Source organism: Saccostrea echinata, unplaced genomic scaffold, assembly GCF_033153115.1.
Source record: "Saccostrea echinata isolate AGI-Se365-2 ecotype Australia unplaced genomic scaffold, CSIRO_AGI_Sech_v1 ptg000054l, whole genome shotgun sequence".
NCBI lineage: Eukaryota > Metazoa > Mollusca > Bivalvia > Ostreida > Ostreidae > Saccostrea > Saccostrea echinata.
Genome location: NW_026889803.1, coordinates 58,022,059 through 58,044,846, shown reverse-complemented (window position 1 = coordinate 58,044,846; position 22,788 = coordinate 58,022,059). Strand labels below are relative to the sequence as shown.

Sequence of the window (22,788 nt, the reverse complement as noted above, 5' to 3'; positions counted from 1 at the left end):
ATTTATATTGCATAAACACATATTTAAAATGTAGGGTCCCAAGTGACCAATATATAGAATGTCTCTAACATTTTTAAACAAAATACATGTATGCTCTCAAAGATCATAGATTATTGACAATATAGTGATATCATTCTTTTTTTTTCTTGTGTAATTGATAAAAAATGAGGTAAAAAGGATTTCATGGGTGTTTTGTACTACATATAAGTACCTTAATTCAAAATTTTAAAAATCTTTTTTGTAAATCAAGAGTGGGAGACCATGATTCTCTAAATTTGCTTGTTTGTATTGTTCCTTACAGTTACCAGTAACTGTTTATTGTTATGGAATGTGCTTAAAACTTTGTTTCACTGTATGAATTCAGTGCAAATTTTAATTGTTTCAGAACATGCTAGCTATATTGTGATATTTGGAGTGGAAAGTTTACCTGTTACCTGTTTGTTGCATTCAGCATAATATTATATTAATTAAGGTATCCATTTTATCTTTATACCTTTGTTGACCTGTGTATACAATTGTTAAACTGGTACAATTATCACTGGTTAAATAAAATGTTACATATAAAGTTTTCTATCATTCTTATTTAAGGTACATGTATTAATCTATAAAAAATAAATTTAATTAACTCTATGCATATCAGACATATACTACTTGTTTCAATACTCTCTCTCTCTCTCTCTCTCTATATATATATATATATATATATATGAATATTTACATTTAAACTATTGGTATATAGTGTTTGAGTATGTGTGCATTAATTGGTGACCTTAAAATTGACCTGTTATTGAAGAGTTATCTCCTCTTGATTTTAATCATAATATAGAAAGTGAAGTATACAAAAACACTGGTCAATGAAATCAGACACTCTTAATAACTAAATGAATCAATCTCTTTCCATGGAATTGTTTTGGTAATTTATTCCTTTTCTACTATTGATGCTTCATAATATTTTTTAGCATATTTCATGGCCTAAGGGATAATTATAATAATATGAAATTTAAATCCTATTATGGGTACAATTCTTTAAATGTTAAAAAAAACAGTTATTAGCTGAAGTAATGCTGCTTCACATAGTCCCGCACTCCTCTTCCATCTTGAGGGCCTTGAAAGGCAGGCATCTGGGGCTGGTCCTCTTCAACTTCATCCTCATCCTCAGGCTCTCCAAGGTTGATGGCGATGTTGTGGAGGACAGCACATGCTATGATGATTCTGCATGCCCTGTCAGGTTTCATTCGGATCTACACAAATCAAAATGCATTTGAAGTGTAAATTTACATGTATACAAAAAAAAAAAAAAATGGGCATGAAATATAATTTCTTTCACTATAAATTGCACTATTAAATGTTGGTGAAAAATATACTAGAATGTTTAATATTAAGATACCTCTGAGTGGAGAACATGAAACCTCCGCTTAAGTCGCCCAAAGGTGCGCTCAATTTCACTTCTCGTTCTTGCATGGGCTTGATTGTACTTCTCCTCAGGTTCATTCTGGGGATTGGCATAAGGAGTTAGAAGAAATGGTCTGCAAGCATATCCACTGTCTCCCAACAAAACTCCATTTTCAAATAGACCATTCTCCTCCTCCTCCAAATATGTTCTGATCTGATAATTAAATAAATATTATCAGGCTTTTCTTATGCTAGATTGCAATATTCCAAATCAACCTCCAAAATCTAATAGTCATTAGACTCTAAATATTAATGCATATGATGAGAGAACAAAAGAGAGATAAAAATCATGAAAGAGATATAATGTGCCTCTAATATGAGAGATTATGGAAGTTAGAGAGAGAGAGAGAGAGAGAGAGAGAGTGAGGACATGTGTTGCATGGTGAAGAACATTCTTAAAATATCATAAATATATAACCAGGGACCTATAGGTCCCTGATATTACTTCAATACCTGTGATGTTCTGAAGATGTGGGAATCATGTACAGACCCAGGCCAAGATGCATTGATGTTTGTAAGCTTTCCTGCAATAAATGTTATAATATTCAGTTTAATGTAACTGAATTGATTTAAAACACACTTTGTGTGAGGAAGGGGGGGGGGACAGGTGGTGCATGATTTAATAGCAATATAAATATGGAGGACAGGCTTTATTCTTTAAAATTTCTGTTTTTCATTTAAATACAATATATTATTATTAATAATGGAACATTCTACTAGTCAAGAGAAACATAATAATTATTATTGATCATGCATGTTTCAGGATTTTTTTTTTTCAAAGCTTGCACTAGTATAGGGATTGGAGCTGATTAATGTGCAAAATAATTCAGTTTCTCAATTTTCCTATAAATCAAAGGTCAATTTTATATATTTTACCAAGATATATTGCAGTGGTAATAAATAATCAGATACCTATTATACAGGTAATAGGACCCCATTTTAATTACCTAAAAATTCCATGTGAAAGTACTTGCATGTCCCAAATTCTATGTTGTAAATTCAGAAACCAAATAATTAAAAAAAATTCAATGAACAAATATATCAAGACTAGATTGTATATAAAGAAAGGCATATAGGACTTTAATTATTTTTTAAATTATTTTCAGGGACCTATATACTAACGTTAGTATATAGATCCCTGTTATTTTTAATATTTAAATTCTGATATGAATCTCTTTTTTAATTTTTATTTAAAAAAATGAAATTGAATTTATTTTCTTGTACATGTAGGGTCCAGTCCCAATACAATGATGTCTTCTTGATTGTAGTGAAATAAATAATCAAAGGTTGGATCCGCCACATTATTTTTCGAAGGGGAGGTTAATCTAAATTACATGCATATATCACTTTAAAAAATCATTTAAAACATTGAATGTACAACTAATACGATAATAATGAAAGAGGGATTGTAGAAGGAGGATTGAAAAACCTCTGAATTCATTGTATCTAGAAATTATAAATTTTATGACATTAAAAAAAAAAAAACATCGAACGAAAATGACACAAGGGGCCTTTGAAAGGTCAGTGATAGATACCTTCGTGGTCACATACAGCTTGGACATTGATGCTGTGAAATCCTTTCCTATTCACGAAGGAATTTTCGTCGTGTGAAGGGGCCTGGATCCGTACATGAGTCCCATCGATGCACCCGATTACATTGGGGAAACCTGCCATCCGGTAGAAGCCCGTTTTGATAGTAGACTTTGCTGTTGCGTCGGGCCATTTTATAAATGTGTCAGCTCTAGCAACCAGTGCTTCTGTGACTCTTTTAACGGTGCGAGAGACTGTACTTTTGTCAAACCCTGTTCAAATTTGAGTAATCTGTATATATTTTTTTCATTATGGATAGACTGTTTAATCCGCGTTTTACGTTTAATACATGCGATATATACCCATGAAATTTTCCATGCACTGTGTCATTATTATTTTTAACTTTAATTAAACTTCATTTTTAACATTTACATAGTGTATGTACTGTATTCTATTAATTGTACCTAGGGTGTCCCCGACAACCTGCAAAAAACTACCACTTGCAAGGTAGCGCAAGGTTATCATTACTTGATTTTGGACGCTAAGTGCGCTGTTCCTTTTAGTGGCTCTTTCTAAATCATTTCTGATGACATCCCCAATAAAATTTATGCCATGTTGACCAAATCGGTACCTTCTTCTTAATTCTTCATCAGACCAACCGTCTATATTTGTGTGTAGTCTAAAAACACGCTGTTTTCTGGGTCCAGGCGGATGAATAAGAAAATTAGCGGCCATATTTAATCACGGTGTTAACTTCTTAATCTACCTACCGTAGGTGGATTAAATTTAACACAGATTTAACACCTTGTTAACACAAACACACCTTTGAACAACACTTAATCATGTGGTTAAATTTAACACACTTGTTAGCACAGAGATAACACTGTGTTAAATTTAACCACCTTTTGAACAACCGGGCCCAGGACATTTATTTGGTGAGAAACTGTGCTTTAGTTATAGATAACTTTTGTCAAGGTGAGCTTCCTAATCTTTAATGACCTATGTTTACAGAGGGCTGGTCATTGGATTTAAATTTTCATGCCTAGCATACCTTATACATATTATAAAGTTTTTCTGTAAAATTCATACAAGTTAAATATTCATGTTTTACAACCAATATTATGTAACATCATTACAATACAATATTATGTGATGTCACAGTGCTAAACTACATGAGAAAATTGGTTACAAATGGTACTACTATATATATTTAAAACTCGTCGAACCCCTGGTTTAAATAAATTTTGCTTTTAGTGGCTTTTTGTGTTCAAACAGTCCCCATGAAGGCCTTCTAACAATAAATCTTGATTGAACTTTACTAGACTAGAAATGCAAATTGCTAAAATAAAACCTTGTGGAGATGTTTGTTTGTACTGTGCACAGGGGACTGAGGTCTAAAAGGTTTTACCAATAAACATCTTTTAAAGCTAAAGAAATTTCATCTAGCCTCTACGCATTGCTCAAATTTAGAATGAGGCCATTTGTAAAGTCAGATCTGTATGGTTAAATGGAAATTTAATTGATTTAAATATACAAGTTTTAAAATACTTTTTAAGTAATTGCTCACTAAGCTGATATTGTTCATGTGATATGTACACTTCTGTTTAGTTTGACATAGAAACATTTACTTATTACCTTTTGATAAATGCTTTCAAAGATAAAGAATTATTGATAAGAGGATAATTGAATGATATATGTGAGTTTTCTCCCTTGAAGCTTTGAATTGAGGAGTGCAAGAAAAATATATGACAAAGGTGCTCATTTTGAGAAAAAAAAAGATAAATCTCTTAGCTTTATAGATTGACAAATAAAAGAATTGAAAGAGGAGTTAAACAATAAAACATATTAAAATATATGCTTAAAAAATCAATATTGAAACAATTTTATTCTTTGAGATTATAGAAATTACAAGAGCCAAAATTTAAAAAATTAAATAGATATACTGAAAGACTTGTACATGCATTTGATCATTTTCTGCATTTTGTTTATCTTAGAAACTATAGAATGCATTTTTCATACATGTGTATACAGGTGAATAATTAATCATTTAATAAAAGTGAATGAAATGAGAATGTCATTCTACATAAATTGCCACTGAAAATTTGATAAAGAATCAATCTGGATGTTACAATATTTTACTTCTTCAATTTCTCTTTGATTACTTGTGCTATCAAGACTGCTAGATGTGTAATAGCTTAGTAGAGAAATGGTTTATATTACATCATTTGAATTACTTGTGCTATCAAGACTGCTAGATGTGTAATAGCTTAGTAGAGAAATGGTTTATATTACATCATTTGAATTACTTGTGCTATCAAGACTGCTAGATGTGTAATAGCTTAGTAGAGAAATGGTTTATATTACATCATTTGAATTACTTGTGCTATCAAGACTGCTAGATGTGTAAAAGCTTAGTAGAGAAATGGTTTATGTTACATCGAAAAATCAAATCAATCATGGTGCCTAGACATGTCAGCAATTTCTATGTGCAGAATTGTTTATAATTGCAACATTAAAATATAAACATGTATATATCTAGACTGTTTATAAATATATAATAAATTTTTGGATATGCAAGAGATAAAGCTATGGGTAATCAATACAAGGTGTGAGTTATTTCATTGTTTAACTGCAGCGAGCAACAACCAGTAGAAACATAACATACATTGTAATCAATAAAATCTCAATTAACTATTGATTGATGAACAGGAAAACTGAAAGTTACTGACTATGGTATCTCATTTCTGATTGATTTTATAAGAAAATGGGGTAATTGAGTTGGAGAAGACTTGTCTTCTTGCAAGTGTACAAAAAATATTAGCATAGCCTTTTTATCCTCATATATAAAAAAAGTCTGCAGGCAGTGTTTATGATGTTACATCAAGTTCATGTTTAATGTGAGAGAAAGAGACACATTCTGCATGAAGTTAAGAAAAAAAACATTGTCTAACCAAAAGGAGAATTTGTTTTGTTCTTGTCTATTGATTTAAGATTTGTTTCCTTTTATCCGATCTTTTATCTGCTGATGTCATATGATAAATGTATACTTGTACGAGAAAGGCACAAATATTTAGTAAGCATATACTGTAACTTTGACACACATACTAGTTTATTACATATAAACTGAGTTTTAATGTCTGTGACATATTGTTTTAACGTCTGTGATTTATTTCACTGCATGCAAAAAAAAAAAAAAAATAAATAAAAATTAAATGCTGAATCACAAGTTTTAAATGATACTGCGCAATAATTTAAATTCAGTTAATGATTTAAATATATGCTGTTTCTCAGGGATATCTAAGCTAGCTGTTTAATTATTTTTATACAAAGAATTTAATGCAGCATTGTTAAGTTTTCAACAGTCTCTTATCAAGCTGTGATAGGTGACCCTATTTGAACTTAAAACGTGCCAAGCAGATTGTATCAGTTTTACCCTGCTTAAAATCGTTCAGAACGTACTCTAAAATGTCAGATATTCTAAATTAAAAATCTTCCATTTAAACAAGTAGTAGATTGGAAAATGGATACTCATAATTCAACAATGAAAAAATTCAGTACAACATGTACCAGTACATATACAAGAAAAGTATCCATGTATTTCTATTGCATGCAAATTACTGTTGAATAAAGAATTAAATACACTTAAGATCTCAGTATTTTTTAAAAGTGGTTCAGATTCATTATCAGTGAGTATGCAATGTAGCTAGTTAAATGGATCATAAAACAATCTGAATTACTGTATACCTTGATGCAACATAGTAAAAAAAATTCAAACTGCTGAGTACATATGTCCATCATGTCTATGATAAGATTATAAATGATGCAAATGTTCATGCATTGGCAAGTGAAAACAATACATGTTTTATAAGATAAGACTCATGTTTTGAGCTGCAAGGAAGCTCATCATTTTCAGTGTTCATCCTATACATACTTGTATGTCTTAGGTGGTCCCTAGGACCTTGTCTTACTTTTTGCACATCTTATTGGAGCTGACTCTATGTTTGGATGGTTAATCTTAATGGATTTATTTATATTATTGCATGTATACAAACTAGAGGACTGAATATCCCTAGCATGTGCATGTGAATAATATTCTAAGTAAATGTGTTCACAAAGAAGAAATTCATCATAAGCATGAAAATTATTTGAGAGAAACTGTAGATGTTAAAATTGTGATAGTACATGTACATGCAGTACTTATCCTTTACAGAATTTTCCCTAGTTTTGTTAAGGAACAGTAACCACTGCTATGTTGAAAAGCAAATATTTTTGTCCTCCGCTTTCACTGAAAGTGGAGGGGGGGTATTAATTTGGGTCTGTCTGTCTTTCCGTCTGTCTAGCTGTACTTCTATCTGTGTGTATAAATAACACTCGTTTCCTGATGATATCTTGAGAAACCTTTGAGCTTTTGCAATGTAATTTTATATCACAACTCCATGTGGCCTAAAGAAGACTCCTATTGATTTTGAGGTCAAAAGTTGAAAGGTCAAGGTCATAAATTCTTACATTCTCTCTCTGTGTAACACTTTTGTTTCTGGGCAATATCTCAAGAAGCCTTTGAGCTTTTGCAATGAAATTTTATGCTGCTATTCCATGAGGCCTATGGAAGACCTTATTTGTATTGAGATTAAAAGGTCAAAGGTCAATGTCATAAATTCTTACATTCTGTCTGTGTGTAACGCTTTCATTTTGGGATGATGTCTCAAGAACCTGTGAGCGTTTGCAATGAAATTTCATATCACAACTCCATGGGGCCTAACGAAGACCTTATTGATTTCAAGGTCAAAAGGTAAAAGGTCAAGTTCATAAATTTATACATTCTGATTGTGTGCAACACTCGTTTCCAGATGATATCTTAAGAAGCCTTTGAGCTTTTGCAATGAAATTCTGTATCACAACTCCCTATGGCCTAAAGAAGACTCCTAGTGATTTTGAGGTTAAAAGGTCTAGGGTCAAGGTCATAAATTTATTCTTTTGTTTGTGTATAGCACTTTTGTTTCCGGGCAATATCTTTAAAAGTCTTTGAGCTTTTGTAATGAAATTTCATATCACAACTCTTTATGGCCTAAAGAAGATCCCTTTTGATTTTAAGATCAAAAGGTCAAAGGTCAAAAATCATATGTTATATACATTTTCCATATGATAACTTTAGTTTTCTTTGAGCTTCCTTCAATAATATTTAATATCACAACTCCTTATGCCATGAGGAAGACCCCTATCAATTTTGAGGTCAAAAGGTCAGAGGTCAAGGTCAAAATTCATACATTCTGTTTGTGTGTAATACTTTTGTTTCAGGATGATATCTTAAAATGTCTTTTAGCTTTTGAAAGGAAATTATATATCACAACTCCATATGGCCTAAAGAAAACCCTTTTGATTTTGAGGTCAAAAAGTCAAGGTAATAAATTCATATATTGCAAATAACATTTTCCAGATGATGACTTTAGTTTTCTTTCAGCTTTCTTTGATAAAATTTAATATCACAACTCCCTGTGGCCTTAAGAAGAACCCTATAGATTTTATGGTAAAAAGGCCAGAAGTCAAGGTCATAAATTCATTCTGTCTTTGTTACACTTTTTTCCCAAACTATATTCTATAAATACTTTGAGATTTTGTAAAGAAATTTTATATCACAGCTCCCCATGGCCTTAAAAAAAGCAAAGGTTAAGGTCAGAAATATGTATTGCATATAGAGTTTTCAGATAATGATTTTAGTTTTTCTGTAAGATTATGCAAAATGCAAGTTCATGAATTTCTTTAACTTTAAAAAGAATCCTATTGACTTTAAGGCCAAAAGCTGAAAGCTGAACGTTGACCCTTTTTTTCCATCTGCAATTTTTTTCTAGTTCTTCCACCCTCTTCTTTTTTCCTTAAGCTAGGGACACAAATTCTCTGAGTTAGCTTGTTACACAATATTTTGTGCAAACATCCATGACTTTTCCTGTGTTTCACTACTTGCATTTACATATATTTATAATGCTAGATTGCTATATGTTTCTTATTCATTAATAGACATGAGGAGCATTGAATGGGAAACTAAGTTTCAAGAAATAAAAATTATAATATAAATATGGTTTGAATCAAATATTTTAAATACATGTACATGTAATATGTATACAAAATATTAAACATGTATAAATTGCATTCATTGATATATTAAGCAATGAACACAGAAGCAGACATCCTTAAAGTGTTGAATTCAGAGAAGGCAATATTGATCATGCATATTTTGCTGCTGCTTAACAACAAATTGTTTTACTATCCTAGTATTGTCTTTGCTTTAAGGAGGTTTTTGGATTTATATGATTTATGAAGGTATTGCTAGGAATCACAAAATAGAATGTATTGGTGTCCAAGTCAAAATTACATAATGCTTTAAAAAGACATGTACTGGTAGATATGATACTATAGGTACATGTTGTCTATTTGATGCTCTAATTGAATTACCAGCACTCAGTGCATACTTATTTTCTTCTTACATATATTTTCATACCTTAGATTCATCAGGTTCCATGTAATAACCATAGGATGGCCTTGACCTTTGAACTTGTGGCAGTCCAACTGAATGAGCTGGTGGTTTTTGCTTTGATGGACGAGTGTAGGCTGACCTCAAACGGTCAAATTTAGATCCAAGATTTGTGGACATGGGGTCAGAATTGGAGGTGTTAGGCTGGGAGTGGTATCGTCCTGTGAAGTCAGAAAACATGTCACTAACCACAGAGCCCCCATCTTTGTAGCCAGCCATAAGTTCATCAGTGCTAGAGCTAGGAGCCCTTTCTTTATCTTGCAGTCCCAGATACCCATTCTGAATATTATCAATGGAAACATCTCCATCTCCATCACTGACACTGCCTATGTTGTCATCATCATCACTTCCATCCATCTGTCTTCTTTTATCATCACTCCTCTCCTCATCTTCTGATTCAGTGTCAAAATCATCTTCATACTCATTTTCCTGAGCCTGAAGACAAGTTATTGGTGACCTGTATGCACTTTCATTCTGACTTCTTGATTCAGCGGTATCTTCGTCTTCTTTCTCATCATGCAAATCCTTGCCATTTTCCATGTCATCTATTTCTATTGCAGCTGAACTTCGCCCACTGGTAGCCCCACTCCCAATAATAATTTTCTCAGGGATTTCATCAGATTCCCTGCCTGAGGCCCCACTGCCATTCATCACCTCTTGACTGGCCTCTTGAGTGTCTCTGTCATCCATATTTAGCTTTTGAAATTTCCAGAATTATGCAAATTTTTCTACACAGAATCAAAGAATGTCAGTGTCCCTTTTTTAAAAAAAAATGAAAATGGTCCACTTCTGAATGCTGCACAATGCTGTATTTTTATCTTAAATGGACAAACACTTGTTATTTCAAATAAGTCATGTAAGGTTATGTCACTTTAAGTGCCACATGTTTCCTCAGTATAAATGGCCGTGTGCCAATTCTAAGTGATTTTTTCCCAATAAGGTAGAGGAATCGATTCATTGTGTACTGCAGGTACATTCATTGATCTTGTTCTCCATGCTTATCAGTGAAGAATTAAGGTAAATCTGGAGAGACTCAGAATGCAAAGTTGGAAATCTGTATTACTTTCAGTTTGATGATTTGCCGATAGCAGGAAATATTGGTAGTCCATAAGGCACATTTTAAATGAACACTGTTCTCTAGCAGGATACTTTATAGGTTTATTTTAATTGAAATTTAGAGCATGATTGTCTATTATCATGTTTAAAGCTACCCAGTATATGTTGAATCTTTAAAATCCAACCATGAAAATAGAGAGAGCAGAAAACATTACACTTGAAATACACCTATTGGAATGAATTTGAAAATTTGAATAATATATCTGAAATTGATTTTTTTTAAACAACTGGTAGATAAAGATATGCAAACAAACAAAATCAGACATTAATTTTGTTTGAGTATAAACAAAAAAAAAAAAAAGACTTAAATGTAGGAAAATAAATTGAATATATCTAACAAGAAATCATGGTACCTTGTACTGGGTTTTACTTATGTTCTAAAATATCAAGACTGTTTTACCCTTCACAATTGTTTATTTAAATATATCGCTCAATCGGCTGATTAAGTGTCGGCAAACTAATAATAAGAGCTTAGTGTGCACAGCTGAATGTTAAATACACAGTCTTTGTACTTCAATAGCTAAATTTCATGCCACAGCATGCTAATATATTTGCATACATTGAATCATGATTAAGAACATAATAAAACAAGAAAACACTACAAATGTTATTTACCGGTTGAAACATTTTAGAATGCACTCTGCAGCTGTAGCATTTAGATGTGAACTAATAACAAGTTAACTGTATTAAAATATTAACTTGAAATATAATTTTCAAATGTTTAATCTAAATTTATACATATTAGTAATATCATGATTTGTTTAAAGCTGTATATGGCGTATCTGAGCTAAAAAATAAAAATACGAGATTGAGTGCAGATAAACATGATATATGTTATTTATGTTCAAATTAAAATTTTTACTGATTTTGAACTTGAATAACCTCATGTTTCCATAGTTAAATTGATTTTAAACTGTGTCTATTAATTAAATGCGGAGTGGGTAAATAAATCGGTTATTGTTTTAAATTTCTAATATCTTTGAATTGATTTAAATTGTGTAATTTACAGGAAAGTCCTATGCTTATATGAATTAATAAAACAAATAGAAAGATCTTTTTAATTTTAGCTAGTCTGAACTTATAAAAAATACGTGATATATGATTTTAAACAAATGTCATATTGGACACTGGAGACTGACAACGTTATTTACAGCTAAAATGAGCAACAATCATTTTGCTACAATGAAACATACTATAAAAGATGTATAACACTACACCCCAAAGCCAGACTGAGAATAAATTTTACAGCTTGACTTTGACAAATACTGTAAATAAACACAAAAAGGTATAAATTCAATCCCTATCATATCTTTATAGCCATTTCCTAAATCTTTTAAGATATGTAACAAATTTCCAACAGATATTGAAAGAAAAAAAAGTTCTGGTGTATTTGTTCTTTTTTTTTTTTGAATGACATTTCTTCTACAACGAGGATTAGAATAGTAAATGTGTGAAGGACATGTATTTTGAGATCAGACGATTTGTGGTGGATAAAATAAATATCTTAGACAAGGCTCTGGGTGGTAGTTGGGAACTACTTGATATGATTTAGCTACGATTTTAGCTGTGTAAAGATTTTCTTTATCTTAAGTGTCTGAGATCCTATCTTTCTGTCACATTGCACAAACATTGATCAATATCTAGTTAATATTATGGTACTTTAAATAAAACATGAATAGTTTTTAATAGTTTAATAGGCATTTTTCAAGAATCAGCAGATGATTTGAAGATTTGAAAAAATATATCCACCGGCTATGATGAAAATTTATGTTTGGCATTTCTAAAAATCCGAAATCATAACATTGTATCATGATGGGGTGCAAGCAAACATTTTGCAAAATGTTATGGTTTATTGTGTGTGCTCATTATCAATATTTTATGAACAACAAGATTTATGCATGAAATACTGGAAGTGTACCTCATTAATATTCCAGTCTCAAATGATATTCAACATGTATTAAAGTACATGCCTTGTATGTACCCTGGTATGTGACTTATCAATTAATGCTTAATGAAGTTTGTAGGAATTGCTACACCTCTCAGTAATTTAGATTTGGTATTAATAAATATACAGCTTACTGCTCATAATAGTACATGTAACAATATCAAAATAACTTAAATTAACTATACAGAATGAATATCTGACCAGAATATCAGTGCAGGCAATTTCTTCAGACCTAACCCAGATCTTGAATTATTCACTAGCTTTAAGTACAAGGTATCATTAACCTGTACAAGGTGTATAATTATCTTGACATATAATGTACATGGTTATCCTGTTCCTGTCTTAAATACAATTTATTTGTTTTTCTCAGAAACAGTGGGAAATGATCAATATTTTACGATTCTGATTTTACAATCCTCATGATCCTCTAAGTGAGAGACCAGCAAGCAGTTTTATGTGTCTTTCAAATAAATATACATGAGTGTTTGAAGTGAAGTAAATTCATGTACTGTATACTTTCATATACAGTTGTATATTTAAGCATTGAATCATTATTTTTTGAAAGGTATAGTCTCATAACTGCAATGGTGCGTGCAAAGAAATTGAGTAACGCGCGTTAGCGCGTTATGAAAATTTGCTTGCACACACCGTTGCAGTTATGAGACTATATCTTTAAAAAAATAATGATTTAATGCTTATATTAACATTTTTTAACTCCTTACCTTGACTGCAAATGTGATTTATATTTCAAAATCCCTGTATTATCCTTTGGGTAAGTTATAATTAATGGAAGAGCCTTTGCAACAGCTTCTGTTCAATGTGAGCGTGAATTTTGATTTTCGTTTATGACGTTGCACTTCCATGGCGTTGAACGTTTGTGACGTCAAAATAAAACGCATACTTTTAACCTTTTGACCCCCTGTCTGTGTTATGGTGGTTTGAGTACCGTAGCTTTCCTCACACTTTATAAGGAAAATACATGTTGAATGTGTGTATATATATATATATATATATATATATATATATATATATATATATATATATATATACAGTGAAAACTATCTAATCCAACACCTGTGCAATCTGTTACACTTTGAATTCTGACCTTTATTTTCATTCCCATGCAGTGTACTATTTATCATGTCATTTTACAATGTATAATCTGACACCCTGTCTATTCCAACACATAACTTGTCTCCCAGTGCATGTCGGATTAGACACCTGTTTCACTATATAAAGTACATGAACCTTTGATAAGAGCCAGGGTGTATTGACTTATAACAACTTGCAGCTTAGGTCATTTCATTTCTATCATTTCTGTTTCTCTATACATTACACATATTTTTCCAGTCTTGGTCTGATATTACTATGATATTGTATTGATGTTATCCTGAATCAAGGCTTTTATTATACTCCCTGATTGAAAAGTGGGGGTATGTAGTGATGGGGTCTCCATCTGTCCGTTCTGCTTAGGGGTACCCATCTCTTATCTATACCAATGAATAAAATTTATTGAGACTTTCACAGAATCTTTATTACATAGTGCCAATGTACAACTCCTATTTTATGCTCTAATTAGACACATATTTTGGGTTTCCCATAGGAAAACATGGACACTGCCACTCTTTCTATAATACTGGGGGTACCCATCTCTCATCCACAACTCCTCCTATATCACTGAATAAAATTTAATGATACTTTCCTAGAATCTTTATTACATAGTTTCATTGTGCAAATCCTGTTTTATGTTTTGATCAGACAGATATTCTTTTCCGTAGCAAAACATGGATTTTGCCATTAAATACTCCTATATGGGAGCAGGGGTTATCATTTTGTGAGCTCAGTGCTCACAGTACCTCTAGTTTTAAATTATGATGAAAATTGTACTTGGGCTCTGATTGATTACAAATTATTGTTACTTAACTTGACAAATGGATTTTTTTTTTTGAAAAGTTGCCTCTTATAAATTGTTTCTTTTTCAAAAAGTTTGTACACAGGTAGACTTTACCAAAATACATGTTTTGTTTATCAGTTTTTAATTTTGATGAACTACTTTAATGTTGCCATTATTACTAAAATTATAAATTTCTATGATTATTTTTTCCCAAAAATGCTACTTCTTGTACAGATTTGGTCCAATTTCTTTAATACTCAGTGTCACTATAATTAGACGACACTAAAATACCCAAATCTTTTATAATTGTCATTTGATTTAGACAAACAGTTCTGCTATGGTACATAACTAAAATAGTAATTTCTATGAAATTCTTTCAAGTGCTTCTACAAATTGAACTATTCTGATTCCAGGGATGTTGAATGCAGGTTTAATACATACACTATAATAAAAAGTGAAATTTGGAGGAAATATGTTGCAGAACTCGTTAATAAAAATAAAGTGTGAAATTTATTCAATAAATATATGGTTCTGGTCTGATTTCAATAAAACCAAGTACATGTATATTAAGCTACCAATAAGACATTTAATTTCAGTTAATGTTGTTGCCTTAGATACACAATATGGAAAATCCTTCAAATGTTACTTCTGTCATTTAGATTTGATTGTAACAAAACTTGGTACAAGTCTGTGTAGAAAACATCAGGATATATAATTCTGTAAAATTAATGTAAAATAATAAAAAGTGTTTCAAATCCAAATTCTCCTTCCTCTTTCTTTTATATTAGTACAAACCATTAAAGCTACAGTCTCATCAGAGACTTCTTTTTCAACTTCTAATTAATGGATGTCTTTTTAGCAGCACATTTTAGATTACGGTAGATTACAAGATGAGGTTGGGGATTCTTTAGACAGAACTTGCATAGATACATGCAACCACTTGGGAGTATAGTATTGTTTTGCATTGTTTCTAATTATACATCTGCTATATAGCTAAGTCAGCAAAATTAGAGTCAGGGTCTGGAAAGTGATGTTTTACTCACATGTGATGTTACTTTGTCCAATCCACTGCACTGTAACAAATCTGTACCTTGACCTTGTAAAAGTGATGCTGATTGGGTGGTACTTTGCTGACCATTGTAGACACTTCCATTGGTAAAGCTTTCATAGCCACTGGTTTTAGAGGATTCAGAGGACTGAGTTTGGGTTTCCATGACATCATTTTGGTATTGACTGGTCCTTGTGATTAAAGTTTGACGTTTCCCCACAGATATTCTCTTTGTGATGCTGTTCTCCATATTGGTTAAACTTCACAGAAAGGCTGAGCTTTTTTGTTAGATTTAAATTTTTTAAGTTCTAAAAATCTGACAATGGTCTTTTCATTAAGGTAATCAAATAAATTGTTTACTGTGTTAGCAATCTTAATGGGCTTGGTAAGTCACAAGAGTAATGGGGGATCTGTTATGTAGGGAGAGGTAATGGTGAACAATGGGGGGCAAGATTGAGCTTGAAGATGGTTGTCAATGAATGAAGCATTTAAATACAATAATGACTCAAAAATTCAGACAAGTACCACATTCACAGTTATGTGGGGAAAAGTTTTAAATTGATATTGTAAAAAATCAGTCAGAGCAGTCAGGTAGATTTAAATACTATACTTTGAAACTCAACCCTATAATTTAATGATGATGAAAATCTTGTTACAGCTATACTCTTCTGGACATTTAAATCAATTTCTGAGCTTTAACATTTTATGACCAATTATTTTTTTTAAATTTGATTGTGATCCTGATTTTAAGTGTATTTTTGAAAAAGAAAAAGGTCACACTGAGTAACAGTTGATTTACTGTTTTAAAAAAATGCAAAAAAAAAAAAAAAAATTATTACATATGTGTCTTTTCCAATGTATCATAGCAATTGTGCATAAATGATAAATATTACAACACATAAGAGTTTGATTGATATTTTTAACAATGATGTGAAGAATCTCTGTGCACCTTGCAGAAGAAGGGAAATAACTCTTATTTTTTCTGTTTCAGTTCACTATTTATGTACATGACAGCACCATTGGGCAACAGATTCTGAACCTGAAGTACAGTGGTACCACTCAGCAGACATCATGGATGAGCAGAAGACAGAAAATTCTGTATGGACTCATTCTAATCTTCTGTCCATGGCTGAGAGAAAGGGCAGATAACTTAGTTAATGTTTTGGGATTATCTCAGTATCAATTGCAGGTAAATGAACAGACTAAAAGGAAAAAAAACATTGATTTTCTTCATGAATTTGTGTGAAAAACTCAGTGTTTAAGAAACCTGAATCAATAAATGTAAAATTGGTGTGAGCGTTTGGATAATATTTTATAATAGCAAGGATGACATGATAGAATTGTTCAGGATATGATATTGTGGTTACTGGTTGCTGCAATAACAGTTTTTAGAAACTGTAATGGTTTATTTTTTTAACTGTCTTCAAACCATATGAATGTGCCACATCTATGTAGAAAAGCAAACAGGCAACTTTTGTTACATTTTGTTCCAAATGAAAGAATACACTGAAATGAAAATAAATTTTGTGCTTTTGTCACTTTAGATACGAAAATTTTTAAAATGGCTGGACATTAGTCTGAAAGTAGCAGCAGTTGTAAACTTTCTGGTGTTCCTGCAGGGAGGATTGTATCAGACAATAGCAGAGAGGGTGCTAGGAATCCAGGCAATGTTCCCCAACAGACAAGGAATCCGACAGGTGCTTCATCAAATTCTACAGAAATATCCTAATGTGTTGTAAAAGATTTGCATATAATTATATGTCTTGAATTTATAATCACTCAAGTATAGGACTTATATGAACATGTATATTTTAAAGTTGAAAATTAAATCTTTGGTAAGGAGAATGTTGTCTTTTAATAGTATTCAATCATTCCATCAGATATCAATATTTTTGCAGGTCAGTTTTGAATACATGAGTCGGGAGCTGCTCTGGCATGGTTTTTCTGTAAGTTATAACAAAATGAATACAGCTATGTATTAAAGTTTCATATTTTTTTCTTTTACTGAGTGTACAACAATTAAGACATTCTACACACATGTATATCTAGCTTTTCAAAGTGAGCTTTCCAATTAAACCTAATTTTCATTATTTTTTTTAAAGGAATTTCTATTTTTCACCCTTCCTCTGATCAATTTTCAACGAGTGAAGAACTTTGTGCATCGTCACGTCCTGCCAAGACATGAGGACCCTGCCCAGGATGGCCTAAGGGTGATGGAATGTGCTGTGTGTGAGGACGTACCCACAAACCCCCAGGAAATCGGCTGTCCCCACCTCTTCTGTTACTATTGTGTACAGGTAAATTGTTCATCCGGGAAGGGGGGATATGATATGATTTCTTTTTTTCAATGTGTTTATCATTTGAGATATATCAAAACATTGACATATTGATAAATCAGTTTGTATATATAGACTGTTACATTGGTATGTTGCCGTTTGTTTATCTCCACTCCACTTACATCATAGAAATAGAAATGTTTAGAACAGATTTTTGTACACACTAAAAAAAAAAACAATATAATGCCAAACTCAACCTTTACCATCTGCCAATCATTTTTAGCTCACCTGAGCCAAAGGCTCAAGTGAGCTTTTCTGATCACTTTTTCTCCAGCATCCGTCTGTCTGTCTAGCTGTCCGTCCATCCGTCTGTCTAGCTGTCTGTCTGTAAACTTTTCACATTTTCGACTTCTTCTCAAGAACCACTGGGCCAATTTCATCCAAACTTGCCACAAAGTATCCTTGGGTGAAGGGGATTCAAGTTTGTTCAAATGAAGGGCCATGCCCTCTTTCAAGGGGAGATAATAAAGAATTAGTGAAAAATTAATAGCATCTTTTAAAAATTTTCTTCTCAAGAACTACAGGGCCTGAAAGATGAAATTCATGTGGAAGCATTCATCAGGTAGTGTAGATTCAAGTTTGTTCAAGTCATGACCCCTAGGGGTAGGTAGGGGCCACAATGGATGATCAAAGTTTTACAAAGAAATATATAGTAAAAATCTTTAAAAATCTTCTTCTCAAGAACAGCATAGCCATGATGAGTCATATTTATGTGGAAGCATCCTCAGGTAGTGTAGATTCAAGTTTGTTCAAATCAGGACCCCCGGGGGTAGGGCGGGGCCACAATGGAGGATCAAAGTTTTACATAGAAATATATACGAAAAATCTTTAAAAATCTTCTTCTCAAGAACAGCAAAGCCATGATGAGTCATATTTATATGGAAGCATCCTCAGGTAGTGTAGATTCAAGTTTGTTCAAATCATGACCCCCGGGGGTAAGGCGGGGCCACAATGGACTATCAAAGTTTTACATAGAAATATATAGGAAAAAACTTCTTCTCAAGAACAGCAAAGCCATGATGAGTCATATTTATATGGAAGCATCCTCAGGTAATGTACATACAAGTTTGTTCAAATCATGACCCCTAGGGGTAGGGCGGGGCCACAATGGACTATCAAAGTTTTACATAGAAATATATACGAAAAATCTTTAAAAATCTTCTTCTCAGGAACAGCATAGCCCTGATTGGTCATATTTATATGGAAGCATCCTCAGGTAGTGTAGATTCAAATTTATTCAAATCATGACCCCCAGGGGTAGGGTGGGGCCACAATGGAGGATCAAAGTTTTACATAAAAATATATAGGAAAAATCTTTAAAAATCTTCTTCTCAGGAACAACAAAGCCCTGATTGATCATATTTAAGTGGAAGCATCCTCAGGTAGTGTAGATTATATTTTGTTCAAATCATGACCCCTGGGGACAGGGTGGGGCCACAATGGAGGATCAAAGTCTTAAATAGAAATATAAAGGAAAATATCTACTTCTGTAGAACTGCAAAGCCATGATTAGTCAATTTGATATGGAAGCATCCTCAGGTATTGTAAATTCAAGTTTGTTAAAATGATGACCCCCGGGGATAGGGTCGGGCCACAATGGGGGTCGAAAGTTTTACATAAGAACATATAGAAAAAATATTTCTTCTCAAAAACAGAAAAGCTATGTTTAGTCTTATTGACATGGAAGCATCATCAGGTAGTTTAAAATTCAAGCCCTTAAGGCTTGGACAAATAATGTACATATACTCTAAATCACTTTTTATTTGCGAGAACTTTATTTTCGAGTAATTACGCGAGACAGTTTGCTAACAAAAATATCATTCTCATGTATAATAGCATTCCTTAAGGTTATATAGAGCAGTAACTACAATTCGTGAAAATTTTTTCTCTCTAATAAAGAGTAATTGTCTACTTAGCGAAAATATGGTGTCACGAAAATTTAGTGATCTACAGTACTTTGAATTGTAAAAATTTATTTGACACCTTATTTCTGCGAGATAATTCTGTTTCATGAATTTTGTTGATTGTTGCATATAATCTTTATAATAGAATTAAATGTGAGAATGAAAATTTTTTTGAGCAGACAGGCTTGTAGTTATGGGAAAATTAAGTTTTCTCAAATAAAAATGGGTCAACAGGGTATATACTTGACATCCTGTTCAAGGATACATGCATCTGCAGCTCTCTGTTTATATCTTAATATACTTCTCAGTTCAAGGGAGTATTTAAGATAAAAATAACAGCAACAATTTATAAACTAATTACCATCATGATAATAAAAAATCATGTTAATAAAAATAATTTTTTTTTACATGTATACATAATTATTGTACAATAATTTATTTTGGAATGAACCACTTTACCACTGTTTATTTTAAATATTTGATATATTTGTGGTTGTCTTTTCTTGTAGAGTAACTTTAAGGCTGATCCAAACTTCTCGTGTCCGAGATGTCAGATGAACATTCCCAGTGTGGACAGTATACGGCCGTACAGAGCGGTCATTTCATAGGCTCAAGCAATCCTACTCACACCCAGTGTCTTTCAATATTTCTATCATTTTAAAGAATGAAACTGTAAATTATTTTTAGCCAATAAAAATTATGACAGAAAAAACAACTTATTTTTACTTTATTTGTAATTGTCATTTCAGCCTTGTTGCAAGACAGAGATGAATAATGAATAATATCTTGAGCATATGGGGAAAGTAACAGAGAAACTTTACAGAAAACAGATTTTTAAAATTGATTTTAATTTAAGTCTTAATTGTTATCAATGTATTGAGTACACCACCCTCCAATTTTTTATCATACATTTTTATCATACATAATATAATGATTTATGAAAGTTTTTTTTTAAGTGATTCCATTTTCACACTTTTATGAGTTCAGAGTTGGCATTAATTTCCATTGTTTAAAATCATTAATTACAAAAAAATTTTTAAGGTTGACACCTTTGTTAAGTGTAGGACAAAGATAAATGCGTATCTGTTGCTGACTGTTAGGATAAAAAAAATGCCATTTTTTGTATAAAAAGCACATTGAAAATCATTTACAAACTGTTCCAAATAACAAAATTTTAATAATGAATTTTAATAATTGTGTAACTTTAAATTCATTAGAAATGTACTTGCATGTACTTGTAATAAGAGAAAGCAGGTAAGAGTAATTGCCCTTATCACACTTTTTGGTAAAATAATTGAATTTTTATCTTGGAAATATTTAAAAAAAATCTTTTCATTAACAATATTTCATATTTAAACAATATTTTTAATAGCACATATTTGAAAACATTCTTCCAAAAGATTCATTTCTGTTGGGCACTAAGTAAAATATATGAAAGATTTCGCAAAAATCGACGACTTCACACAAGGGTTGAATTACCTACAACAAATGCACTTCTCTGTAGACTGCACACTGATGAAATCGAGTTCAGGGGTGGGGATCTCATTTTAACAACTTGCAGTGTTTAATGTCGTTCATAAGACTTAGTATATAGCATTTGTACGACACATTATCTCGTAATTAAAAGTTAGAGTTATTATGTCGATCACGAGTGCAACTTACATGTATTTCGTAATTACGACTTACGATTTATTATTTCGACTTATTATAGCAATAAGAATATCATCTGGCTGCAAATAAAGTCATGCAAAAAAAGAAAAGGTCATACGCAAGAAATAATTTTTACTCAAGCAAACAGCAGAAGTCGAGCGAACACAATAAAACGTGTAACAGACATAATTTCTCCACATTTCTTATTTGTGGACAAGAACATATCCCCCCCCCCCCCCCCCCCCCGATCAACCCCAGGGCTTGTTAGACTTTTTTTCACAATTGTATTTATCACACTAATACGGAAGCCAGTAGGTGCCAGGTTCTGAAAATATTTTATCTGGCTGCTGCCAGATGTACATTGGGGGAAAATCATGAAAACCCTAAAGTAATCGTTCCACAAAAAATACCTCACCATATACTAGTATTAAAAGATTAAGAGAGAGTTCTCTCTTATAATGTACAGTGGGGTAATTTTTGTTGTGGAACGATTATTGTAGGGCTTTCTTGTGGAACACATGATAAAATGTGTCATAAAGATAATTTGTCCACAAGTACCTGTGAATTTTTCATTCCAAGTGGCGAAACGAGACTATGTTGTACAAACCAGATATTTAGTTGTTTGACTGACATGCCATCTCATACAATGAGAATCGTCTCATGCAATGACATATTATTTAAAACCGTTACGGTACATTATATCTGCATGTCTAAAGTATACCAAACTATGAAAAAAACGCTAGTCAACATAAAACAGATAATCTTTTTCCTAGTAATCTTTTAGCCACTTCAGAATTTCTTCTAATAGCGTTAACTTTGTTATCAGGTCCATTATCAAAAGGCAAGCACATCTCATCTCGTAACATCTACTTAACACCCATAAATGAGCTCACCTGACTGAAATTTAACAAAGGTGTACGCATAATGTTTTCTTGTTAGCTGTTTGTGCAAAAATGAACTAATATTTTTTAAATATATTTTTTACTCATCCCCGCCCCCAAACTGTGGTTGAACGTTCGACCCGCGGAATCTGTCTCCTACATGTGACAGGATGAAACTCTGCCATTCAGTTGCTTAGTTGCTTAGTAACTGAAAGGTGACTGAATGGCAGAACTCTGCATTTCAGTGACCTTTCCAGACCTTTCAGTGACCATTCAGTTGACTGAATGGTGTACATGTAGGTTCATCCTGTGTAACAGTGCAGGAACAGCCCGCTAGACTTCTCGACTATCTAGGCAAGTCAAAAGTTCCATCGGCATCGAAAACAAGTCTGATTTGCATAGACAGCTGAGTGGTCTAGCGCGCTGTTGCTGCTAGGAGAGGAGGTATAATATGTATGCTTAGAGACAGATTTCCCACTCGGCACACCTCGGCCGATTCGTACCTC

General features: G+C 32.3%; 3 protein-coding genes across 5 annotated transcripts in view; 1 reads left to right on the top strand and 2 right to left on the bottom strand.

The window, feature by feature from the left end:
• Nucleotides 1-10,229, bottom strand: part of LOC133206060 (rootletin-like) — a 71,822-nt gene extending 61,593 nt beyond the window's left edge. For all 3 annotated transcript variants that reach the window (XM_061341976.1, XM_061341977.1, XM_061341978.1), the window contains exon 1: nt 9,476-10,229. In XM_061341976.1, coding sequence (XP_061197960.1) covers nt 9,476-10,198 — 723 coding nt within the window. In that variant the 5' untranslated portion in view covers nt 10,199-10,229. The remainder of the gene's footprint in view (nt 1-9,475) is intronic.
• LOC133206067 (peroxisome biogenesis factor 2-like) overlaps nt 1-20,466 on the top strand; it is a 38,301-nt gene extending 17,835 nt beyond the window's left edge. Inside the window, exons 4-8 of the mRNA XM_061341994.1 lie at nt 16,503-16,700; nt 17,056-17,208; nt 17,410-17,457; nt 17,614-17,808; nt 20,261-20,466. Of these exons, the coding sequence (XP_061197978.1) occupies nt 16,503-16,700; nt 17,056-17,208; nt 17,410-17,457; nt 17,614-17,808; nt 20,261-20,359 (693 nt within the window). The 3' untranslated portion in view covers nt 20,360-20,466. The remainder of the gene's footprint in view (nt 1-16,502; nt 16,701-17,055; nt 17,209-17,409; nt 17,458-17,613; nt 17,809-20,260) is intronic.
• On the bottom strand, nt 979-3,533 carry LOC133171560 (putative nuclease HARBI1). Its single transcript, XM_061306327.1, has 5 exons — nt 3,447-3,533; nt 2,988-3,254; nt 1,906-1,976; nt 1,388-1,606; nt 979-1,241 (listed from the first exon to the last, which is right to left on the bottom strand). The coding sequence occupies exons 1-5, from the start codon at nt 3,505-3,507 to the stop codon at nt 1,050-1,052; spliced, it is 810 nt and encodes a 269-aa protein (XP_061162311.1). The 5' UTR covers nt 3,508-3,533; the 3' UTR covers nt 979-1,049.
• Nucleotides 20,467-22,788: the final 2,322 nt, after the last annotated feature.

What these genes read in the sequence shown, in the direction of transcription:
- LOC133171560 (XM_061306327.1), bottom strand. Translation starts at nt 3,507, where the DNA reads ATGATAACCTTGCGCTACCTTGCAAGTGGTAGTTTTTTGCAGGTTGTC. An exon ending in GGTTGTCGGGGACACCCTAG is followed by an intron (nt 3,255 to 3,446) that starts GTACAATTAATA and finishes AAATTTGAACAG; the next exon opens with GGTTTGACAAAAGTACAGTC. An exon ending in ACATCTTCAGAACATCACAG is followed by an intron (nt 1,607 to 1,905) that starts GTATTGAAGTAA and finishes TTTAATTATCAG; the next exon opens with ATCAGAACATATTTGGAGGA.